The 22,940-nt window shown below is 36.9% G+C and overlaps 1 protein-coding gene across 2 annotated transcripts in view; it reads left to right on the forward strand.

Annotated features, from left to right (window-relative positions):
- ERC1 (ELKS/RAB6-interacting/CAST family member 1) overlaps window positions 1-22,940 on the forward strand; it is a 299,516-nt gene that overhangs the window by 95,513 nt on the left and 181,063 nt on the right. For both annotated transcript variants that reach the window (XM_075051104.1, XM_075051105.1), the window contains exons 9-11: window positions 16,085-16,222; window positions 17,696-17,836; window positions 18,962-19,102. In XM_075051104.1, the coding sequence (XP_074907205.1) occupies window positions 16,085-16,222; window positions 17,696-17,836; window positions 18,962-19,102 (420 nt within the window). The remainder of the gene's footprint in view (window positions 1-16,084; window positions 16,223-17,695; window positions 17,837-18,961; window positions 19,103-22,940) is intronic.

Below are 22,940 nucleotides of genomic sequence, written 5' to 3' on the forward strand. Positions count from 1 at the left end.
GGAAGCAGCAGCAGAATTTAACTGCTGCTCGCAGTTGTGAGGAGGTACAGGGTACAGTTGTTGGGCATGTTGAAGGAATTTAACCAAATTAAGAATTGGATTAGTAGATACTATTCAATCAGTTTTTACCAAGTACTCTTCCCTCAGCATATACTCAGATTTGAGGATATTTTTGAAGTGGGTACTCTAACAAACTGAATTTTGAACGCTAATTTTTTTTTAATGTTAGGTAAAAAGAAAATTTGTAACAAAAGCTAAAATCATAAAGATGTTGAAAAGAATTCACTGAAAAATCATTAACTTGCATAACTTACCCATTTAGGAGAAGTTGTTTACTTTTATTTTGTAAGTAAAAAGTAGAGAAGAGAGAGATTGTCTTGATTAGTAATATAGCTATAACCAAATGATATATGGATATGCTGGGCATTTGGACTTCTGTTCATAATTTTTTTTTTATTTTTGTGACTGTTTTAGATGTGTAATCACTTATTCTGGTGACACTGACAATAAATTGTTTGGTGTGGTGCCCAAAACTGTGCTATACTAAATTTCTGCACTTTCTGTTGTTGAAACAAAAACTATTTAAAATGCACCCTTTACTGTTGGGTCTCTGTTTGGATACATTGATGCAGGCCACAGCATAGTTTGTTTTATGAACTATTAATATCATTGTTGTATTCATTAAAGGTGGTGAACTAGAAAGTATACTTTCTGGTCATTCTAAAATCCAGGTGAAGAAACTCATGAAAGTTTATTGGCCGATTCGAGATCGAATAAAAGACACAGAAGAAGATTATGAGCAACAAAGATCTGAAAAATTAACATGACAATTGGCATCACTACTGATATCCAGTAGGTACCAAAATACGTTTTCCAGGTGCTGAGGAAACCACAAGCTTCGCATTTTAAATTCTGGAATCCTTCTAGTTCTAAGCTCCTACAGGAATGCTGCTTGGTAGCACCTTTATTTGAGACAATAGAAATAAGGCAAATGCTAGAGATTTGGAGACTACAGAAATGAGTTTTAGCTTTATGTCTGAAAATTTGATGCAAAAACTGTTTTCTAGATAGAGCTTCAGGACTTTTTTTTTCTCATTTCATTGAAAATAAATCTTGCATAAAATCTCATTTTAAGTTGTTAGAACTCCAGGCAAGGCTGAGAAAGTCAGAAAATAAAACAGGGACCATGCTGGGCAAATTTGAAACCAGAACCTGAAAAACATTAAATTATGCTTCATTATTCTCTTTGCCACATCTGTCTCTCTGTGCTGGTAGACCAGGATGAAAAGGAATAGAAAAAAAAAAAAAAATCAATACTTTGCAATCAAAGCATTTTAGAGAAATAACATTTGGGACAAAAGATAAGTAACAGTTACCCTGAAAGAAATAAAAAAGCAGTGAATTGATCACCCTTGCTTTGGGGGAGGTCGTATTTTGTCTTGTGGAGGGGGGGTTAACACTCCGTTCATTGTGAAATGCAGCTGCAGGCAAATAAAATGCAATTTTTAGTGTCTGAACATAGCAGTGTTTTTTGGCAGCTCCCCATGCACATGTGGTAATTGACCTGTGATAAAGTAAAGGAAGAACAGAGGTGTTGGTTGGGGTTTTTGTTGGTTTTTTTTTGTTTTGTTGGTTGTTTTTCTGTGTGGCTGTGCTGACTTCGTTTAGCTAGTATTCAGGAAGACTCCAAATGCAATTTTCCTGCTCTTTTGGATAAGCAGCACTGCCTTTCTCCAGAGGAAATAAATACCCCCTGCTTTTCAAAAAGGTTAGAAATCAAAATAAATATCTTATGCTTAATGATAAGAAATACTGTATGGCAGGAGAGAGGGACTGCAAATGGAATTTATAACTTAGTTGTTTAAAATCAGTAGTGATCATAGTTACTACAAGAACAGTGTTGGTTTAGTATTCATAACTTTTAAAGTTCAGTGTTTGTACTTTAAAGATTATTTTCTTTCCGTTCCCTCATATGTGAAGTAGATTGACCTCCTCAGGCAGCTCTTCTGCTCCAACCTTTAAAAGACGAGAGAGCACAGAGAAGGAACTGTATTTTCAAACATTTAATTCAGTTTATGGTAGTTTTCATCTTCCCTGGTGTGACCTTGAACTTACCTACCAGATGAATGAATATATGGGTTTTTAAGAATTAAAAAATGTGGGATGGACTTTTAGATATCCCTTTGAGACTCTCTATGATGACATTTAGTGCTTAAAAATCCTACAGTATTTACACTGTAGGCGATGGCCCGTTCAAACCTGCAGCATGTGTCTGAGTCTCTGTTTGTGCAAACTATACAGAAAAGAACAAAGAAAGACTGTCCCAACAAAGATGGTCCATGTATACATTTACAAAGTGGGTGAGCATGTGCTGCCTTAAGACTGGATAATTTTTTGCCTCTGTAATATACCTGTGGGCAAGCTTATTCTCTGCTTTTTATGTGCTCAATCATGAACATTTAAGGAGGAGCACCATACAGTGCTCTAGGTTCATATTAGTTTGCTCATCAGCCCACCTTCTGCAGTGAGGTAGAAGGAAGATATGCTGGGCTTTCTGCTGAGCTAGGACTGATGAAATAGCTACTTTTCTTCAGGAACTGTGTTGCTTAACAAGCAGTGCAAATACAAGAATATTTCTGTAAATAACTCTCTCTCTCTCAGAAAAAGCCCTACTTCTGCTCCTTTTACTCCAGGTCTCAAGGCAGGCCACTGAACTGGTTCCAGATCCAGTTCAGAGATTTCAAAGACCACAAAAAAGACCTAACATCCCCAGGCTTGTGCCAGCTTCTTTATTAAAACTGACAGACGTGACCTCAAAGATGTGTCCTGGAGGGTCATGGGGGACTTGTCCTTCTGTGTCCCTGGAGGGATATCAGACCTCTTCTGCTGCTGCTTTTCCTTTCATTCAAGCCTTTGTGTTATAGGCTTGCTAACTACCACTGAACATAACAACAAAGTTGAAATTTGTGGCTTTTAGAAATTTCCAGAAGCTGTTCTGTCTAATTTGTTACTCTGTGTCTCCAAGATGCTACAGACCCTTCTCTTTTCAGGATTATCCTCTCAGAATTGCTTTATCATGTGAGATGGGATTTTTAGATAGAGGTATTATCTTCAGTTAGAGTAATAACAGGAAAAATTAGACAAGCTTTTAATCCTTCATCTCTATCAAAATACCACTAGATAAAATCTTGTGGTAGCAATGAAAGTGCCAAAGAAGACTGGAGAGGCTTCATTATGTGAGTTCAAATTCAACATAATTGTCCTGGGAGATTTTTTTCATTTCTGCCATTCAGGATGGAGACTAGTTGTTTAATTGCCACATAGGAAATGATGACACAACACAGAATTTATTTTCATTTTACAGTGAGCCATGACCACTTTGAAAATCGGATCCTTACCCTTCCGTTTTGACTTTCCACTTCTCTGAGAATCCATTGAGACTTCTTAGAGCAATTGCAGCCCAGCTCAGATGGCATGGTGTGTCTTTTTTTTCTTCTGTGAATGTAGAGCTAATAAGACACTAGTAGGGCAGGGGAATACCTCAGTTTCTTCATGCCATTTTTCAGCTCCTTGCAGTTTAGTTTTAAAGGTGACTGATTACCATACAGATCTTAGAGTTTATTACAGCAGCTTCAGGTTCAGTGTCAGTAAGATCCCTTCCCTCTCAGGAGAGGGTTTAGCTCATGAGATTTGATCTTTTTTGATTCTTCCTGAGCCACGTAACAACATACATCTTTCTGATTTGCAATATGGGTCCTAAAAGGTCCACAAGCTTAGCTTTGGACAGTATTTTCAATGGCAGATAGTCCATAGTTTACAGGTGCTGGTAGAGGTGACAGTGTGTTCTCCAGGGACTGACCCAAGGAATATACTTTTGATCTTCTTGCCTAATCCAGATCAGTCATGGCAGATGCACTGTAGCTTGAAGCACACTCCAGTGTTCTCATTTTAAGGGCTTTTGTTTTCCAAAGGTACACACATTTCACGACTCTAAGTTGGGTGCTGTTATGGCTCTCACCAGTAAGTTCATAGCCTATAGTAACAGGTATCTTGTTTAGGTTATAATAAACAGTACATGATCACTTGGATTAATTGGTGAAGTTCCCTTTTGTCTGTTGGATACTTCATACTTGGTTATTGAAAACAATAAAATGCCTCCTGGGCATTCTTGGCACTACAGTGAAGAGTTTGAATCACTTTATGTCATTAAACCAGAAGTCAGAGACTTAGTACAGTTGTCCTAAGCACAGACTTCTACTGCTGAAGAACATTGTAAGATGCATTGAACATCAATAGATGAAGCATGAGACTTTTTCTATTCCTAAGAGTCTTTGGTCAGTGCATTTATAGTTTTATGGCAAATTGTCTTCATAGAATCTGGTAATGGTTGAGGTTGGAAGAGATCTCTGGAGGTCATCTTGTCCAATGCCCCTGCTCAAGCAGGGCTACCCAGAGTCAGTTGCCTAGGACTATGTCCAGACAGCTTTTGAATAGGGTTGCATAAGAATCACTTTCATTAAACTTCAGAGCACTGAAATCTGTGAGTGAATTTACTCATAGGTGCCTAACATGCACTTGAAGATTGGTTAGTAAATTACGTGGGACATGGAAACTAGTGGAGAAGGCATAAGTTAAATTTGAAAAAATGCTTTTACACAAAAGACAGTAATTTTTAGTGCACAGTCATGGCTGCCAGTGCAACACCTATATTAGAGGAACCTACTGCATTCAGAATAAATTTTTATGCCTGCCTATATTATAAATCAGAATTTGTAAATGGAGAATATGTGGCTTTATTTTCAGATAACCCCCTCTTTTGCTTGAAGCATTTTGTGATACCACAATAAAAATAAAAACATCTGGATCATATGTAGCATGTGAACCTATATTCCCAGATGTATAGTAATATTCTTTTAAAAAAATCAAATGTTGTTTTGATGTGTGCAAAAGATAGCGAGCCAATTTCTTATTTTGAGATCTAATAATGTAAGGAACATTCTCTCAATTCATATTGATATTATTAAAGAATCTTGCCTGTTGCCTTTAGTAACTAAAATACTTGATTTTTATTTTTTTTCTCCTGAAGAAATGATATCCACTCCTCCTTTTAGATAAGTAGGCTCAAACGAAGAAGGAAAATGGGACTGTGAGGTTAACAGTGTTAGTTGCTTCTGTAGTTCAGCTATTGTAGCTGGCTAATGTAGGTTTTTAAAGTAATACACATTGCTGTAATAGTGTCACATAAGATTGATAGCAATTGTGAAGTTACAAGAAAACTCCACTGGAGCTTCTGGTATTATCTGTGCTCCGGTGTTCCAGAAAACTGAAACCACAATTCAGCAAATCTGTCATATATGGAAGGAATGTTTTGTTTTTTGTTTTTTGGTTTTTTTAGTATCCCTCAAAGAGGGGCAGTCATTTCAATATTATGTCCTTCTTGTGCCTTGAGATAACCTCTTGATTGGCAAGACGGAACATTACTCATAGGTAGCGGGACTGACAAATTCTGGCTTCTTGAAGGGATCTGGGAAAACAGCCAACTGTGGGGCCTCTAGGCTTCATTATAAATTAAACGTGTAGTTTTTCTGGCAAGATAAAGCTAATAAGCTTTGTTGGTGTATTCACTGTCATACTAGACAAATACAAAGTTCCCCATGATTGAAGAGGCAGGAAAAGCAAGGGCGTATGCCATTTTTGAGGTTGCTTACATCAGTCTTCCTCACATGGCTTTTCATTGCTCTCTGGGTTGCAAAACTTCACAATTTCCAACGCTTTGGTCACCAGGCGTTTTCTGCCCCCAGGGGGATTGTCTGAGCTGTGTCTGGAACAGACATTAGTGATTGTCTTAGTCTACTAAGGGATCTTCACTAGAACAAGGAAGGAGTAATTTTCAGTTTAAATCAATAATTTCCTGGATTCAGGAGTGAATTTTGAATCCAATAGGCTGGACAGTCTTCTAGGCTGAGTCTCTGCATGATATTTATACAGTCATTAGGAATGTCATAAGGCACGATTATATGAATAGCTTTCAAGCCTGTGATTTCACTTATCCAAAGGATAAGAGAACTGGTCAGTATGGAGTAGTGTCACCAGGAGAAACTAAGATGACCTTGTCCCAGAATAGCATGGGTTTGATAATTAGGATGCTCCTCTGCATGATGAAGGGCTTCCATCCTTCCGGCAAAGATGGGTGGAGGACAGTTTTAAACACAGAACTTCCAGATAAAGAGGACCACTCTCTGTCCCTTCCAGCCTTTATTTTCAGTAGAGATTGGAGCATTGATTTTCCTAAAGCAGTCTGTGGAAATGGGAAAGAATATAACCAAATGATTGTACTAATTTAATATATTGGGTTCTTAAATTCTTTTTTTTTTCTTTTTTTGAGTCCAGACCATGAAAGAATTTTAAATAAAAGTTTGATATTTTGTCACCTATCACTGTGTTCTGAAGTAATTCTGTAAGAGCATTGATAGCTAAATAGTGAAGAATACACACACACTCACTCTCTCTCTCTTGTGTTTAGTATTTACAGTATGACTTCCTAATCCCTTCCTATTCATCATGCCATATGCTTTCCAGGAGAGTGAGATGAGACAATCACAGTTGACTGGGCATGTTTTACACTGGGATTAGAAGCATCCTTCCTTTCCTGAGCTCTCCCCTCTGGTTTAGGGCAGATTTACCTTACAGTATTTCTTTGATCATTTTAAAAAAATCAGTGATTTGGACAAAGTAATTCAGTGTCTGAATCCAAATCTCATTTAAAATCTTTGTTCAAGTTGTACAGCCTTCTGCTTGAGTGATCCTAAATGATAATGTAAATGGAGTCTAGTTTGCTGTGAGGATTTCCTTTATAGTCAACATTAAATCCTGTGTTCCCATCCTATCCATTGGTCTACCTCAATGTTTGGTCTTTTCTGCTCCCTGATTTCCATTCTTGGTTATCTCAGTGCTGTGATGAGTTAAGCCTTTCCTTTCTTTATGTGTTTTTCTCGTCATCCTTTTTTCTATAGTGAGAGTGTGATATGTAGCACTGTACTGTGTATGTATCTAAGCAGGGATGTGTCAGTAGTTATAGTATCCTCACTCTGTGTAGAACCAAAATCAAAATCTAAAGCAAGTCAGGAATTCCTGAGTATATGAGATCAAGTTGCCATAGAATGAAAAGTGTTTGTTTCATAATAATAATCAATTAAACATTGTACTTGTTTATCCAAGTAAAGAAGATTAATTCATAATGTAGTAAGTTTTTCACTTGATAGTTTTTAAAAGTTATATTATATAACCTTGTGAGCTTGAGCTATTCTAAAAGCAATGTCATAACTTCTTAGCTATATTCTGCTTCTTACAAAACAGAGTATCAGATCTAAGGTAACATTTACTTGTTCCAATTTTTTCCCCTGTTTTGTTAGCCTTCCACAATGAAGTAGTTTTGGTTTTCCTTATTTTGAACATTTGGGAACCGTTAGTATGAAAATATTCCAAAGTACAGTATTTGTATTTTTTCTGTAATGAACTTTCCTAAATCAAATCTGTGCACATTTAATGGCAAAGTCTTTTCTGGGATTTTGAACGGGAGTGAGCAAATATCCCCAAAATAGTGGGGTTTTTTAATCCATTTGTATTTGGTAGGTCTTAGGACTAAAACTGTAGAAAGCAAAGTCACAGAGATTGCTTCATAATGTCAGAACACAGCTGAAAGTAGAATTAGCATGATGTTATTCTGCATGATTAGGCCAGGATTTCAACAAAATGGATGTTATCCATGATTAGACTATGAAATAAATTACCAGATGATTTCAGTTATAGTTCTCAGTATAAGTGACATTTTAACATATATGAAATAAATGACTAATATATAAACTTAATGTTTCCTTGAAGAGGAGAAGCAGAGTCTAAATGAATTTGTTTTGCTATTTATGATAGCAATGTTCTGTTTTGAATTACTTGGATGAATGAAAGTATTGCACTCAAGTTGAAACCAACAAATTGTCTTAATGAACAACCCAGGTTGAAATCTTGTTGGTGGTGGGTGATGGATACATTCTCTTACCTGATGAATACCAGCAAAATTAAGGGGTCACTCACTGAAGTTTTAAGATAAACCAGTGATAGAGATGTTTTTATGGATTATGTAACTAACCATATGGACTTAGCCAACTGGCTCACATATTGCCAAAACAAATCTCTTATGACCAGCTTTTGTAATTTGTTATTTAATTGCATTTTACATAAAGTATTGTCCATTCATATTAAAACCTGTATGCTTTAAGATATAACCAGTATCTGTGGGTTGGAAAGAGTGCCTCCCCCTGCATCCCTCACTTCCAAACCCTCTCTTGTATTGGCCACTGTCCATGATAGGATTTTACAATTCAAAGACTCTGCTTTTGACTAGGTTAGGCTATTGATATTATTGAACCTCCTCAGAATGAAGCAATTTCTTAACTAAATTTAACTGTTTTGCAGCTGTTTAAGGATGTGAGTCATTGCTAATGTGTAATTTTTTCTAGGCAAATGCTTTGGAACTGAGACAATGCTTAAGAACGTATACATTGGCTCCCCTGAAAATGTGAATTTCAGGTCATTTACCAACTCAAAAATCAGTCTTCACTCTTGTGGTCCTAATTTTTTTTTTTTCTGACTTGAATTATGCTGGAGTCTCCTTAGAAGCTTGTAAGGAAAATGCCTCTCGGTATCAGTTTTCAGAAATAGCAAACTTTAGCGATAGGATTGTGTTAGAAGGTTTGAAGGAAATTCAAGCTATTTACTACCATGACAGAAGGATTGCAAACATTGATAGTAATATTCTCAGAATATGATTTGAAACATCTGGTTTAAATACTGTTTGTTATAGGGAATATGACAGTACAGAAAAAATTCTTTACTATTTGGAAGATACTATAATTACAATTCAGTTTATGGTGACTGTTCCTGTTAGTTCTACTTTGCAGTGATCTGTCAGCAAACTGGTGCTACCAGGGGATGATTAGGTATGCAAAAGAAAGGAGGACAAAAGGAAACAAAGGAATGGAAATAAATGTCCTTAGAGATTATTTATGTAAACATAGATGAACTATTTTCCTGGCCGATATAAATCTAATTGCAAAGCACCTTTGTATGAAAAAGCACTGGAAAGAGAATAGTATTTTGGGTCAGTGTCAATCGTTTGTTGCTTCTTCACCAATGGTACAAAATAATTAACTGTCTATACAAGTTAAGTCAATTTTTGTTGTAGCAGCACTTCTTCCTGCATACTAGTCTTTTCTCAAGTCAACCTTATTGTGTAAGTGTGTGTACAAAGTTAGGTCAAGAATAAAGCATCAGTTGCATTAGGTGTCCTGCAATTCCTAGATTATTTTTTTAAGCTTTGTTTTCTCTGTGTGCAAGTTTCTTTCTTTTAAAGCAGTAGCAATGTGCCTGTTTGTGGCCCATACATTTATTTGACAAGTAAGGTTTTATTTTAAGTAGAAGTAACAAAAATAATTTCTTTGTGCTTTCTAAGCTGCATAGCAACAAAATGCTTTATTTGTAAAACTAAACACTGTAGAACTTCATGCTAATTTCAAAGGACTTCTGCAGATTGCAGATGGTGAGAGTAAAAATGACAAAAAGATTTTTATCTTCTGGAAAAGCAAGCAACTTCTTTTTTTTTTAATGGGAGCTGTTCTGAATTTTAACTGGACCTGAGTAGCAGTAGATAAGGATGACTGTGTAAGATGTACCACTATGCTGGATTTTCCCCATCTCAAATTCTCTTTTGTCCTGTCCTTCTCCATGCTCTCCCCACCTCCCCTAGCCTTGTTCTCTTTCTTAAGCCAACTGTATGTTCCTCGGTAGCCCATGGCCCCTGGAGGAATCTCCTGGTGTAAGATTCTCCATACCTGTTCAAGGGGTTACAGAATCCCACTATGTTAAGTTCAGCAACATCAGGGCATTTCCAAAGTGCACAATGATATTCCAGTGTGATGTTGCAAAGATGGTAATGTTCCAGATAAGCACTGAAGTAGAGCAGCAGTAAAAAGAAGAAAACTTTCTTGGGAGGCAAAATAAAAATTAATCCTGTCTTCACTGGGTAGCAAAATTAATGTAAACTGAACAAATGTTTACCACTTAGCAGTCTGCCATCTCTACACTAAAGTATTAAATGGTACTCCCGAATTTAAAGTTCTTTAAGAAGAGAGACGAGAGACCACGACTGGTATCTTGCATTTCATAGTGTCTTTAGTTTACTTTATGCTTAACAATCTTTACAAAATTAACTGATATGCAAACTACTTGAAGGTGGTTTTTAGTGTGATGATTCAAGAATAAGAATCTGTGAATATAACTTGACAACAATTTAAGCATATTTCTATCAATTGGTTGGATCATAAAGTAAAAAGAGCATACTGAATGCAGCTGAACTTTGGAAGGAACTCTGACTTGTGTTTGCCAAAATGTTACTGAAAAAAGGGAAATTGTTTTGATCTATCCTGAACTTCAAAACAACTTAAAAATCTCACCCTCACAACAAGCTTCAGCATTCATTCAGCTTCAGAACATTGTTGCTAGTCATGGGAATTTAACCATTAAAATTAATAGCAAGAACATTACTTTCAGTCTGATTCAATACAGTAATATGAATGATATTCACTCATGTGACAGACCTTATTTCACTGAGGACTTTAAAAACAACACCTTATATTGGAGGTTCAAATGGAGCCAACACAAATACAAAAGATCAATTTTTGCTTCCATCCATGCAGTGGTGAACTATACTTCCCCTCTCCCAGGAATTTGTTAATGCTAAACTAGATGTAGATGTTTGCAATTCATGCGGGACTGTTGTAGTGGTACTTTTGCAAGATCTGCAATAGAAAGACAGTTATAATGATGAGGTTTTCAGTGTGACATTTATAAAAATGGAGCTTAATCTTATAAAACTGACTGTTAGTATCTGCTTATAGGCTTTCATTATGGTCTCCAAAAAATGATTTTCAGAAACACAGTAATATTTACAAATCCAGTAGTATAGCTTTCTCGAGCAGTCTCTGAGAGCTTAAGGTGATGTCTCATTAATACGTTTTAGGAACAAAATTTCTTTAATTCAAATCCATCTCAATTTTCTAGAGTAAACATCTTACCCCTTCTTCTGAAGCAACAAATTTTTTATTATATCAGATACAACAATGTGATCATGTCTATTGCAACTGTTATGTTCTCATCCTGATTTTGATGCAAGTCCACCTTTCTCAGCCTCTCAAATACTGTGGGATTCTAGCAAAATCAAGAATGTCTGCAGGCTTTCAAATTTTTATCACGATTTTTTATTTATAGTATTCTTACATTGAAGGGAGTGGCATGTCTCCAATTTGACAGAGTTCTGTCATCACATACCTGCTTACTCACCCACGCTCTCCTTCCACCATAGCTGGTTTTGTCCTCACGTTAATATTCCTGACACGGAGAGAATCACCTCTGCCTATGATTGGTGAGAATCCGTCATCTTCTTATAGTCACTGACCCTGGAGCTGACATGATCCATAGTGTCTTTACAAAACCAAGGAAGAACTGTTTGGAAAGCTCACAGCTTATGTGAAGTTTTTGTCTATTTGGATGGCTATGCCATAGGAATAGAACAGAAAACCTTCTGTATATTCAGTGTATATTATGATGAAGATGTCATGTTACCGATCAAAACAATCTCTGTGGAGCTGCACTGGGGAAGTGCAGAGTATAAGCAAAGGCATTTTCACCTCTTTATAGAAAAAAGTACAGTGAAAGATTTGTCTGCAAGTAATATAGATAGTTACCACATATTGGAGATACACACAAACAGTGGAATATGCAATTAACTTTCTCAAGTTGAAAAATATTTTGAATTTAAAATAGACATTTTGCATTTTTAAAATATTTCCAAACATTATTGGATCTTCATATTTCTAAAAGGATTATTTCACTTCTCTGTTATTGTGTCAGAATGAACTAAAGTTAAAGGGCTTTTACCACTTTGAATTTTTTTCTTTTACCACTTCATTCCTTTTACAAGTCAAACAGAGTAGCAAGAAGAAAATTGAAAGTGGGAAATGAAACATAAATGCAGTTAATTCTGTTAAACCCAGGTGATGAAAAAAGTTATCATTACATAGTGTCAATCTTTGATTAAAAATAAATATGTTGAAGGAGGAAAAAAGCATTGTTTTCCAATAACAGGGTGGAGGGGAAAAAAGAGATGGAAGGACCAGTTCACAAACTCCCTTAATTTGTTCTAATTAGGAAGTCACTGGTACAATAGAAATTGTTTTCCAAGTGTTCAATTTCCACTTACCCTAGGGATGATGATGGTTCTACAGAAGGATTTCTTGGTTGAAGCATGATACTAAGGATTTACTAATAACCTCTTGTCTAGAGGAATTTGGGAATCTAGTGGCCTAGATGGGTATTACTCTCATTTAAATCTTTGGGCTGTTTTTAATTTGCATTTTCTTGGGTATTTCAGTGAGATTGGGATTTGCAAAAAGTAGAATGCTTCTTTGCCTTTGGAACAGAATGCCAGAGGAAAATTCTCTTGCCTCTGCTCTTGTGCTTCAGGGCTGGAAGGCAAAATAATTAGTTCTACACAACTAGGACTAAATCACCTAGGTTGATACATGATAGTGCCTGACAACGGGTACTGTTGGAAAAAAATATTTCAGTAAATCATTATTGATGAGGAAACTGGTATGCAGAGCAGATGATTCCAGTGTATGTACGTGTACCTTTGCAGTAAGCTTAGTGTTGCTAAGTTATCCACAGATTGCTGTCTTTACCCTACAAATTAAGTATAAATGACAAAAATAAAGATTATTAATAATCTAATAATAGTATATATTTTTTATTTTTCCTTTTTAGAAAGATGGTACAGTAATACATACATATTCCTTAGGTTTGTAGAACATTTCAGAGGAGATTTGTCATCTTCTGAATATTTCAAGACTAAACAGTGCTGGTTCAATCCTTGTCCCTTTATGCTTTCCAGAGGGCTTGGAGATTCCATTATGATTTATTTCATCTTTTGTTGAGGAGAAAAGAAAGACCCTGTTTGGTTATCTGTTTTATTTTGATCAGTTATTTGAGAATTTGTTCAGAATTACTTTTTGTTGTTGTTGTTTGGGTAGGAAAAAGGGATAGTAAAACAAATATCACATATTATGTATTCTTTTTTAAAAGGATTTCAAACTACTTGCAAGGACATAAGAGCAAAATTCTTCATTAATTAACTATATGGGCAAAGTGAAGGCTATTCTTTGCTTTCTTCAGATTATATCATTTTGGAGAACGTATAGTTTAGTTATTATTTGTTACAGTAGTGCAGGCTTGGGAGAAAAATGGAATAAAGGCAATTTTTTTATTGTTGATTGTGATTTCATAAGGAAATTTTGCATCTATTATTATACAAATGTTTCAGTTTTACCACATTGTGCCAGTTCCAGTTTTCTGTAGGTTAAGGGTCGCATCCTTCTTTGGGGACTATCAGTGATCTGACCCTGCAAAAGGCACAGTTGTACGTAGAGTGGGTTTTTTAGGTAGTGTCTAGATACTAGTATGACTTAGAACATTTCAGTGTACATGCTGTTCCCCGGACGATAACAAAAAACACTTTTCAGTCTGGAGTAATGAATGGTATGCATGTAGACTGGAGAGTATTCATGTAGACTGAAAGAATAGACAGGTTCACACTTTCTACACATTACATTATTATTTTTTTATATAATGGAGAGTGCAGTTGCAATGGGAAGATGCAGCAGTCATATAGTACTGTTGTACAGCTGTCGTCTTACTCTGGTCACAGTAAACAGTGTTACTGAAACATGAAAATGCATGCTGTGCTTGTGTAAATGCTTGTGCTGCCTTGGCAAGCATCCTAATATATGCTGAAGCTGAATTATTTAGCTGTCTCTTGTGTGTGGTTTGCTCACAGCAGAAAGTCACTGCACTATCCCCTCTTCAGCCAGTTGGAGCCTTTGCGAGAATGTTTTGCCTCCAGAAGTAAACACGAGTCTAAGAATAGCTCAGCCTTCTTTGTAGTATATTTTCATGGTTGGCTGTCTAAACAGCCAGCCTGTCTAGACAGCTGACGACACTGAAAGCTCGTAAGGTCAAAAGCAGCCACGTAGGCTACTCCTTGGGGATGTTACCTCTTTGGTAGCTGTACATGTGGGTGCTAGGAGAACTTTTCAGTCGGAACTAGGAGGGTTCTTTTGGAAGCTCCATGGGCTACAAGCATATGCTAATAAGGCATTAAATAATAGATACGAGTGTATGAAGAAGGATTTTTCAGTTCTTACAGTTATTTGTAACTCACGTGATATGTCACCAATTATGGCTTTTTGGTGCTCTTTAAAATCTGTTTTGTAGCATCAATTGTGTTGTGCCCATATTTAGATTAGATACGAGTGTATGAAGAAGGATTTTTCAGTTCTTACAGTTATTTGTAACTCACGTGATATGTCACCAATTATGGCTTTTTGGTGCTCTTTAAAATCTGTTTTGTAGCGTCATTTGTGTTGTGCCCAAATTTAGATTTTACACATAACTTGGAGGCCTAATACTTTTTTCTAATAGAAATTAATGACAAAGATAAATCAAAACTGATTTGTCTATTCTTTAAACAACAATACAAACACTTAACATAGTTCTTCTGCTGTCAGTAATACATAGATTGTGTACCAAGCTGGATCGTAAGTTTACATGGGCTTGAATAAGAGAAACAAAGAAAACTGGTGTGAAAAATCTTACACCAGAAGACTCTTTCTGAGACCCTGGGGTACAGAGGAACATTAGCAAGGGTTTCCTTGAAGTAGGTTGTTCTTCCTCCTAGCTTCCACTTGTAACACATCTACCATTATTTGTAACTAGATGTTCAGCCCTCCTGCAAAATCTTTTACATTTATCATTACGGATCTAGACCATTTTCTAAACCTACATTCCAGATGTCATTTTAATAGAGATAGCAAAGTAGTAGTGGATGTGCCGAAATAGCCATTTGCTCTGTAATCACAGCAGCTCAGTTTTTGCAGGGTTGAAGAGTAAAACCTGGGGATAGTTGCTGTATTTCCACTAACTGAGGAGCTGCTAACTGCTGTTGGACAGGTGAAGCAAAAAGGCTAGCTAATGCTTTCATTTAGTTTACTAAATAACTGGACTAGATAGCCTTTGGGGTTGTCTGGTTACATTATTTCTTACAAATGTCTTTGGAAGAATATCTTGTTACAAGTGTTTTGGAGATAGGCACCTTACACGCCACGTGTCATTCAGCAGTTTATGATATACGTTTGCTGATGCAAGAAGAACTTGTCAGCAACAAAACCAAAAAGGAAGCAACTCAGAAATCTGTATCCAGTTTAATCCTTTGCTGATAAATTTGTTTTCAATGGGTAACCATAATGTTAACGTGTCTGTTTTTTGTGATGTGTATGTATGTATAAAATGGGTTTAGCATTAGGTCTTCTCAGTCTGTCAAAAGATATATGTGGAACTCATGAATTGATCAAATTCTACACCCGCAGAAAAGAAGACTGATGTAGTTTCTATCCAGGGAATGGCGCTTTGTGTTAGTCCATCATATAGCAAATGACCATGAGATGAAAAAGCAACATGCCAGTACAGTAAAGAATATGATGGTACCAAAGGAAATACTTAAAATAATACTTCTTCACAATTTCTCTAGTTATCAAGTGCCTTTTTTGGTTTACATGTGCTGTAGTGTTTTTCTCAGCCTTTTTCCTTTCATACTGTTAATACATTGATCATCCTTCAGTCACACAGTACCCAACGTCCTCGGAAATTAGGAATAATACCCTTTCTTTATGGTGTTCTTGTAAATATTATTTAGACTTTCTTGCTTTGAATGCTTTCCTGATTATCGGAAAGGTTACCGATCCCTTGTTAATATTGGATGGTTTTGGTTGCATGGCTTGATGTTTTGATGTAGGATTATAGGAACTAGGCCCTTGCCTACTTCCTTTGCTTTAAGAATACTTTTAAGCGCTTAATAGGCTCCTAAGATGGTTTTGGATGGTTTTGCTTGCTGTTGTCTTAAAGTCTCCTCCTCCTGTTTAAGATTGAAAACCTTCAAGAACAGCTAAGAGACAAGGAGAAGCAAATGAGCAGCTTAAAGGATCGCGTGAAATCCTTGCAGGCCGACACCACAAACACCGACACTGCCTTGACCACGCTGGAAGAAGCGCTTGCAGAAAAAGTGAGTGGGGAAGCCTAAGCCCCTTCCTTCGAAAGGCCCTTCTGCCCACACCCCCTCCAAAGCCGGCTTTGCTCCCGGGGCCCCGTGTGCCCGCCGCTCCCTCGCCGCGCCCCGCCGGCCTCCTCCGCCCCCGAGGGCCGCGGCGAGCGCGGTTGCCGCCGCGGCGCGTCCCTCGCTAGAGGGCGCTGCAGGACGCGCGGAGCGGCGCCGGGCGGGGCCGCGCTCCCCGGCAGCCGGCGGCGGGTCGGCTGCGGTGCCGCGGGCGAGGCTGGGGCCGGGCCGCCGGCCGCTCCCCGGTCGTTGGGCGCTTGCCGTCGTTTCGTGGGGAGGACGCTGCCGTTCTCGCCTCGCCCTCGCGTTGCGGGCCGCGTCTTTGGTGCGGTTGTGGGGTGCCTCCCCTTACAGCTCTGGGTTCTGCTGCTTCTTGACCTTTTTTTCCTTTTCCTTTTCCTTTCTCTTCTTCTTTTTCTTTCTCTTTTTCTTTTTCTTTTCCTTTCCTTTCCTTTTTTTTTTAACTCTGGCTAATATTTTATCTTCTTTGCTCACCTCTGGGTTCTGCTGCTTCTTGACCTTTTTTTCCTTTTCCTTTCTCTTTTTCTTTTTCTTTCTCTTTTTCTTTTCCTTTCCTTTCCTTTTTTTTTTTTTTAACTCTGGCTAATATTTTATCTTCTTTGCTCAGCTATTTTAATAACAAATCTGTTTTCAAAGTTTTGCTGTGTGAAATGGAGTTTTAGTTCCCAATACTGAATCAAAACAACTAGTTATCCTGATAACTAACTTTTTTTTTATGCTTGCCCAATTCTTGGGAGATAGATGACTGAGGGAACAGCCTTGTCTATTCTGTTTTGGTGGGGCAACTTTTTGGAATTCTTTTCTTGTTGATTCCCAGGGAACCGGGGTTACGGCTCCTTTAGTCTGTCAGGTTCTATAAAGGTAAAGCTGTGGTAAAGCTTTGCCTGAGGTTGGGGAATTCACTTGCATACCTTCAACTTCTAAGATAACCAAAGCTCCATTGATACCTGGTGTACCAAAAAGTTGTTTTGTTGCCTTTTCTTACTGTATATCGATCCTGGTGTCACATATGCACTACAGCCCTTCCTCTCTGAAGCACCACAGACTTAACTCTACAGTTTGGAAAAATAAGATTTAAATAAGTAAGGAAGCAATATGTAATGTATCTTGGTCTAGGTTAATTTTTTATTATCAGAACCAGGTAAATTGTGTTGTGTTGTAACAGTACTGTGAATTTTCAGAGATACGGAATGCCTGGTATTTCTTAGCAATGAATCTGTAGATTTCCCAAGTTTCCTCCTTCTTGAGGGTCCATTTTACAGCTGTAAAGAAAAGAAAATGGCAATACCCTACACTTCTCCTCCTCCTCATCTACAGTGTGTAAGAAGCATTGTGATAAGAAGTCTCAGAAGTTGAACTGACTAAGAGGGATTTTCTTCACAGAGTGCTTTCTTTTGTCAGGAAAGGACCATTGAGCGCCTAAAGGAGCAACGTGACAGAGATGAACGAGAAAAACAGGAAGAGATCGACAACTACAAAAAAGACATTAAGGACCTGAAAGAGAAAGTCAGCATTTTACAAGGAGATCTCACAGAGAAAGAGGTTGACCAGCCGAATGAATCAGTTGTGTTAGAATTGTTTCTTGCATATGTATGTGTTATATTTGAGGTGAAGAAAATTGTTCCTTTATAGTAATGGTCCTTAAACAAGTTTCCCTAGTAAAGTATATTGTCTGAGAATTTTTCAAAGCATAAATATTTCAGAACCACCTTTTCATGGATAGCACTCAAGTCCCCTTATTTGCAGCAGTTAATCGTATTAGTAGTGAATGACTGATGGTCAATGATAGCATTTACTGGAGCTATGCTTATAAACAGCTGAAGGCACAGAACAAGCTTGTTCCTGTCTAAATACAGGGAGGAAAGGACAGAGGTTGATCAAAGTTGTGGGTGCCAAAAGCATGCACATAATGTTTATTCCTTTATGCAAATAATACAGCTAGTTCCTTTGACTCTGAAGAGTCCCTTTTGATAATTGAGTTGGTTGTTGGTAATGAGCCCATTGGTTAGACAAATTAACCTAATTATATTAGAGAAAGATAAACGTTCTCTGTTCCTGTCTTGGAATTGTAACATTCAAGTCTACTTACAGTCTTTTTTCAAAACTCTTTTTTCAAAACTATCAAAGTAAAACAATACAAAAAATATGCACCAGGAAGGGCTAAGATTTCGTCTACATGGAAGTCACCATTTGACAGGAAAAAAACCCACAAAATTTATTCAGAAAACAAGAAGTTGAGATGTCTTCTGGAGATAGGTAGCATGAATCAGTTTCACCCCATAGCAGCTGTATATAGAAAAGCTTTGAATGCTCTCAGTTTTAGATACAGTGGCCCAATCTACTAACCAGATATGATTTTTAAATACAATTTTATTTAAAACCAATTTTTCTTAAGTGTGACTGTCACTGAAGCACAAGTTCCAGTTTACAGAATGTCCCATCTTTAAAAATGATTTAAAAATTATTTTGTTTTATTTTGATCCTGAAAACCTGAATTAAATCAAGCTGTCTTAAGTCAGTGACATGAACATCCTGACAAAATACCTTGTTCTAAGTTGGGTCCTGAAGATAGTGTGAAGGGATAGGAAGAAAATAAGACAAAAAAGAAACTAGCTATTGCACATAAGGAGTATTTCCTTGATAGTTATTTTACATCTTTTATTTTAGTCATCCTTACTGGATCTGAAGGAACATGCTTCATCCTTAGCTTCATCAGGACTGAAGAAAGATTCAAGACTCAAGACACTGGAAATTGCACTGGAACAGAAAAAGGAAGAATGTTTGAAGATGGAAACTCAATTGAAGAAGGTAAGTTTACTTCATATCTATATATGTGGTGTAAACATTCATATGTTAGACAAATTGGCTGTGTCTACACAGAAAACTTCGGGTTCTGTGAATTGCTTTTCAGCAAGAACTGTGAAATTGTGTCCATGCAAACTATATTATAAGCTAAGCCCATCAGAAAGTAACATTCAGACACTGGTGATAATTTTGGACTTCATTTACTTGCAGTAACAGTGCTGTTGGCTTTTTTTTTTTTTTAAGAGGTACTGAGAATTAGAGACTTAGTCTGCTTCAGAACGGTTCATAGCAGTAATTGTGCCATTAAACTGGTGTAACAGCTAAAAAATTAATGGCTAAACATTTCACATATCAATTACCAATGCTTGTAGGTGTTAATGTGATAAATTCAGATGCATGATTGGCCCCGCCCATAGGAATGCATAAAAACAAATGAAAAGAATGTATCACCAGTGAAGTGTGTGATCTTTTGTTTTAATCTTATTGCCAGTCACAGCTGATAGGTTGGTAGGAGTTTGCTGTTCAGAAGAATAATACCCTATTACAAGCAAGCTAATTTATTTGAACAGAATCTTTTGGTTATGTTTGCATTGCAAGCTTTCTTTATTTTAGCTGTGAGCAGCATAAATACTGCACTGTTTAGAGGATCGTTGATTTAACTTTCTGATTTTGAAAGAGCAGGTGATGAAGAAGCACAAAACATACTAACATAAATAGTGATAACACTTCTATTTATAAAATTAGAACAAGACAAAAGGCAACATGATTTTTAAAAGAAATTTAAGTCTTGGGTTGTGGAGTTCTAGCTGTTTCTTTACATCTAGCCAGGAAAAGAAGGAATGCCTCTGCTGTAGTTTGGAAATCTGTCCTAGTTCCTAGAATGTGAGATCAAATTTTGAGTCATCAGTTAAGATCTTTTAGGATTTCTGTTGCATGGGTTCAAGGTGGGTGTTAATGCACCTGAGAACTCTCTGTAAGTGAAACTCTATATACACATATCTAGACCCATGTTTGCCCTTCTTTTTAATTTTATTATACAAAATAAACAGTTCTCTTATTCAGCATCAACAAAGCAAAATAGCAAGAAAAGATAATGTGCACATTTAATTGGTCTCACAGGCTGTTTTCAATCTACTGTACAGTGGGTGAATATTTCAGAAGTCCTGAAGGACTCTTTCCTTTTAATTCTCTGTCATGAATTGCAGTTTTACCCTTTATCAGTGTGTTACATATAATGAGGAATATATTGTAGCTAAGATTTGCCAGAGGTTGTTATAGCAATTGGATGATAGTATTAGTTTGTGGGTAGACAGCTGCAGTGGAGAACATTGTTACAAGTACTTTAAGAAAAAAAAAAAGTACTAACCGGGAGAGCACATAAAAATAGCTAGGTTATGAAAAACCAGTTGTGGAAATTCAATTAATTAGGGAAAGCATCTGTTTATTTAACATTTGTAAATGTGTTGCTTTTCACTGCTTCCCTTGAGATCGTTTTCCTTACTATAAGCAGTGAGTATATCAGTAGTGTAAGTGGGTGTGGAGGTTGACCAAAATCTGGTGAAACACTGCTGGCTAAAAGACAAACATGCAGTTAATTTGCACTGCAATGACAGTGCTTCACTGCAATTGTTTTAGGCCTACCTCTGCTCCTTCCATTTTAGAGAGGATTGTGCTTAATAGCTGGTATCCAGGAACATCACTTAAGGACACTGAGCCAGTTCATAAGATCATATATTTTTATAATCTAATCTCTTTTTTTCAGGAAATAATTAAGACAGTGGATTATCCACCTGTGGTCCTTTTCCTGGGGGTTAAAATGGGATAATAGCTCAAATGTAAAGAGCGCTATTAATTGTACAGGACAGCTATGGGACAAATAACTGTATTTTCAATTTGGTTCTGAGAAAAAGAATGAATATACATTTATTGTATTGTACACACAAATAGATTCACATCTTCCCATCCAAAGAAGCTACCTAAATCATTCAGTCAGTATGGTTTCAGTTCTACAAGCAAAGAAAATCTATAGCCTATCATTACCTATGAGCAGTATAAAGCCCTTCCACAATACGCTGGATATCTGCTCCTCTGCTTCAGGCGTTACTGCTTACTAAGGGCATTTGGACAATTGTTTCCTGTGCAGAGACCCTAAAGGAGTCTCTCAGGTTCTACTGAGACAAAGTCATCAATACCTTGTTCCTTTTTTAAATACTGTGTCATGTTGGGCTACTGCATTCTTATTCAAGGGAAAATTCAAATTCAAGGGAAAGATTTTTTTGGTGATAAGAAGTCAGTCCACAATGGCTTTCTATAAAGGAATTGGAGCTCTAGGACCCAGGTATGCTTTCATGTAATTAACCATGCATTTGCTTTCCTCAAGCTGTACGAAAGAGCCCACTTCTACCACTGATTCTCCTTGCTTTCTAGAACCAAGTTATGGTTACTCATAGTTACTCAAGAAAATATAGTTAGCAACTGCTTGAATATGTTTTATATTTAAGAATAAGTTTAGATATTTCTTTAATAACCTTTTTTCCAGCTGTTTTTAATTTTGCCAATGTGTTTTTGTCACTTGCAGAAAAGTAGAAAAATGTATTTTTAAAAGGCTTTCTCTCTTTAAATGCGTTGCAGATATTTATTCAGACAGTTTGACATTCTCAAGGTGGATTAGTTCCTTGTCATCCTTAAAACAATTATGATAGATAATCCAGCTCCAATTTAAAGCTTCTAAAAACTATTTTACACATCTGCATTGTTAACCATTGCAAATAGCTGTCACAATTAACCTAAAAACTAATGGCTACATAAGAGCATTCAGTTTAGAACCAAATTAGAGGTTTATTATGTTGAGTTTTATTACATTATGTCAGTGCTGTTTTGCATAAGACACATGCAGGAAGGACTTTCTTGTGTAGCTCTTAACAGCAAGTGGCAAAAAGCTTTTTCTTTTAGGTTGTTTCCCTTACAGTTTGACCAGAGATGTGTCTAACATCAATCTTGTTTCCCTTGCCTCTTATTTCCACTGAACAGTTTGAGTACTTTCCGTTAAATCTATTAGCCTTAGAAGTTGAGAAGCTGACAGAAGAGACTGAATTGGAGTACTGTTAAGCCATTAGATAAAAAAGATTTGGGCAGTCCTTGGAAAAAACTCTTGCTAATCTCTAAACAGTGGGCCTTTGAGAAATCATGAACAGTGCAAACTTCCACTTTTTCTGTAAAAGGTATTTAACTTTACACTAAACTGAAATATTATTAACCAAGTGGAGTGCAGGGGTGCTGAAAAGTTGCTGGTATTATTTTTCTTTCCATCTAAGCAATCTCCAGTGTCTGACTCAAGGTGTCCACTTCTCATTGTTACTACTCCTCTTCTTACTAATGACTGTTTTACATTGATCCCTGTCTTAGCAAATAAAACTGCAGTGTTTTTCAGATTCGGGATTGGGTTTTTTTAATAATGATACTATGGTTATGCAAATCTCTGAGCTTAATGTTCTAATCATTCTACTGTCATTGCTTCTGTGCTCAGTTGTCAGCCTGCTGCCAGCAGGAGATACTGTGGGAGATTCTGAATGCTGAAAGCAACCCATAAATCCCTGTTCTGTTTACATGGCATGGTGTCCTGCGTTAAACAGTCTCCTTTTTGCTGAGATGGAATCATTAGAGGGAAATCGCACGCAGGGGGTTCTCTCCCTGTTTTGCTGTGAAGTGGTTTTATGCTGTGTGGCTTTTATTTGTTTATTTGTTTGGTTTTTTCCCTTAGGAAACACTTTTTTCAAACTTCTGCTTTAATGTAATAGCTTTATAGTGAAAAAGTTTTCTTCTAGTTGTTTTTCTTCAGGAT

This window comes from Buteo buteo, chromosome 19 (genome assembly GCF_964188355.1).
Source record: "Buteo buteo chromosome 19, bButBut1.hap1.1, whole genome shotgun sequence".
In the NCBI taxonomy this organism is placed as follows: domain Eukaryota; kingdom Metazoa; phylum Chordata; class Aves; order Accipitriformes; family Accipitridae; genus Buteo; species Buteo buteo.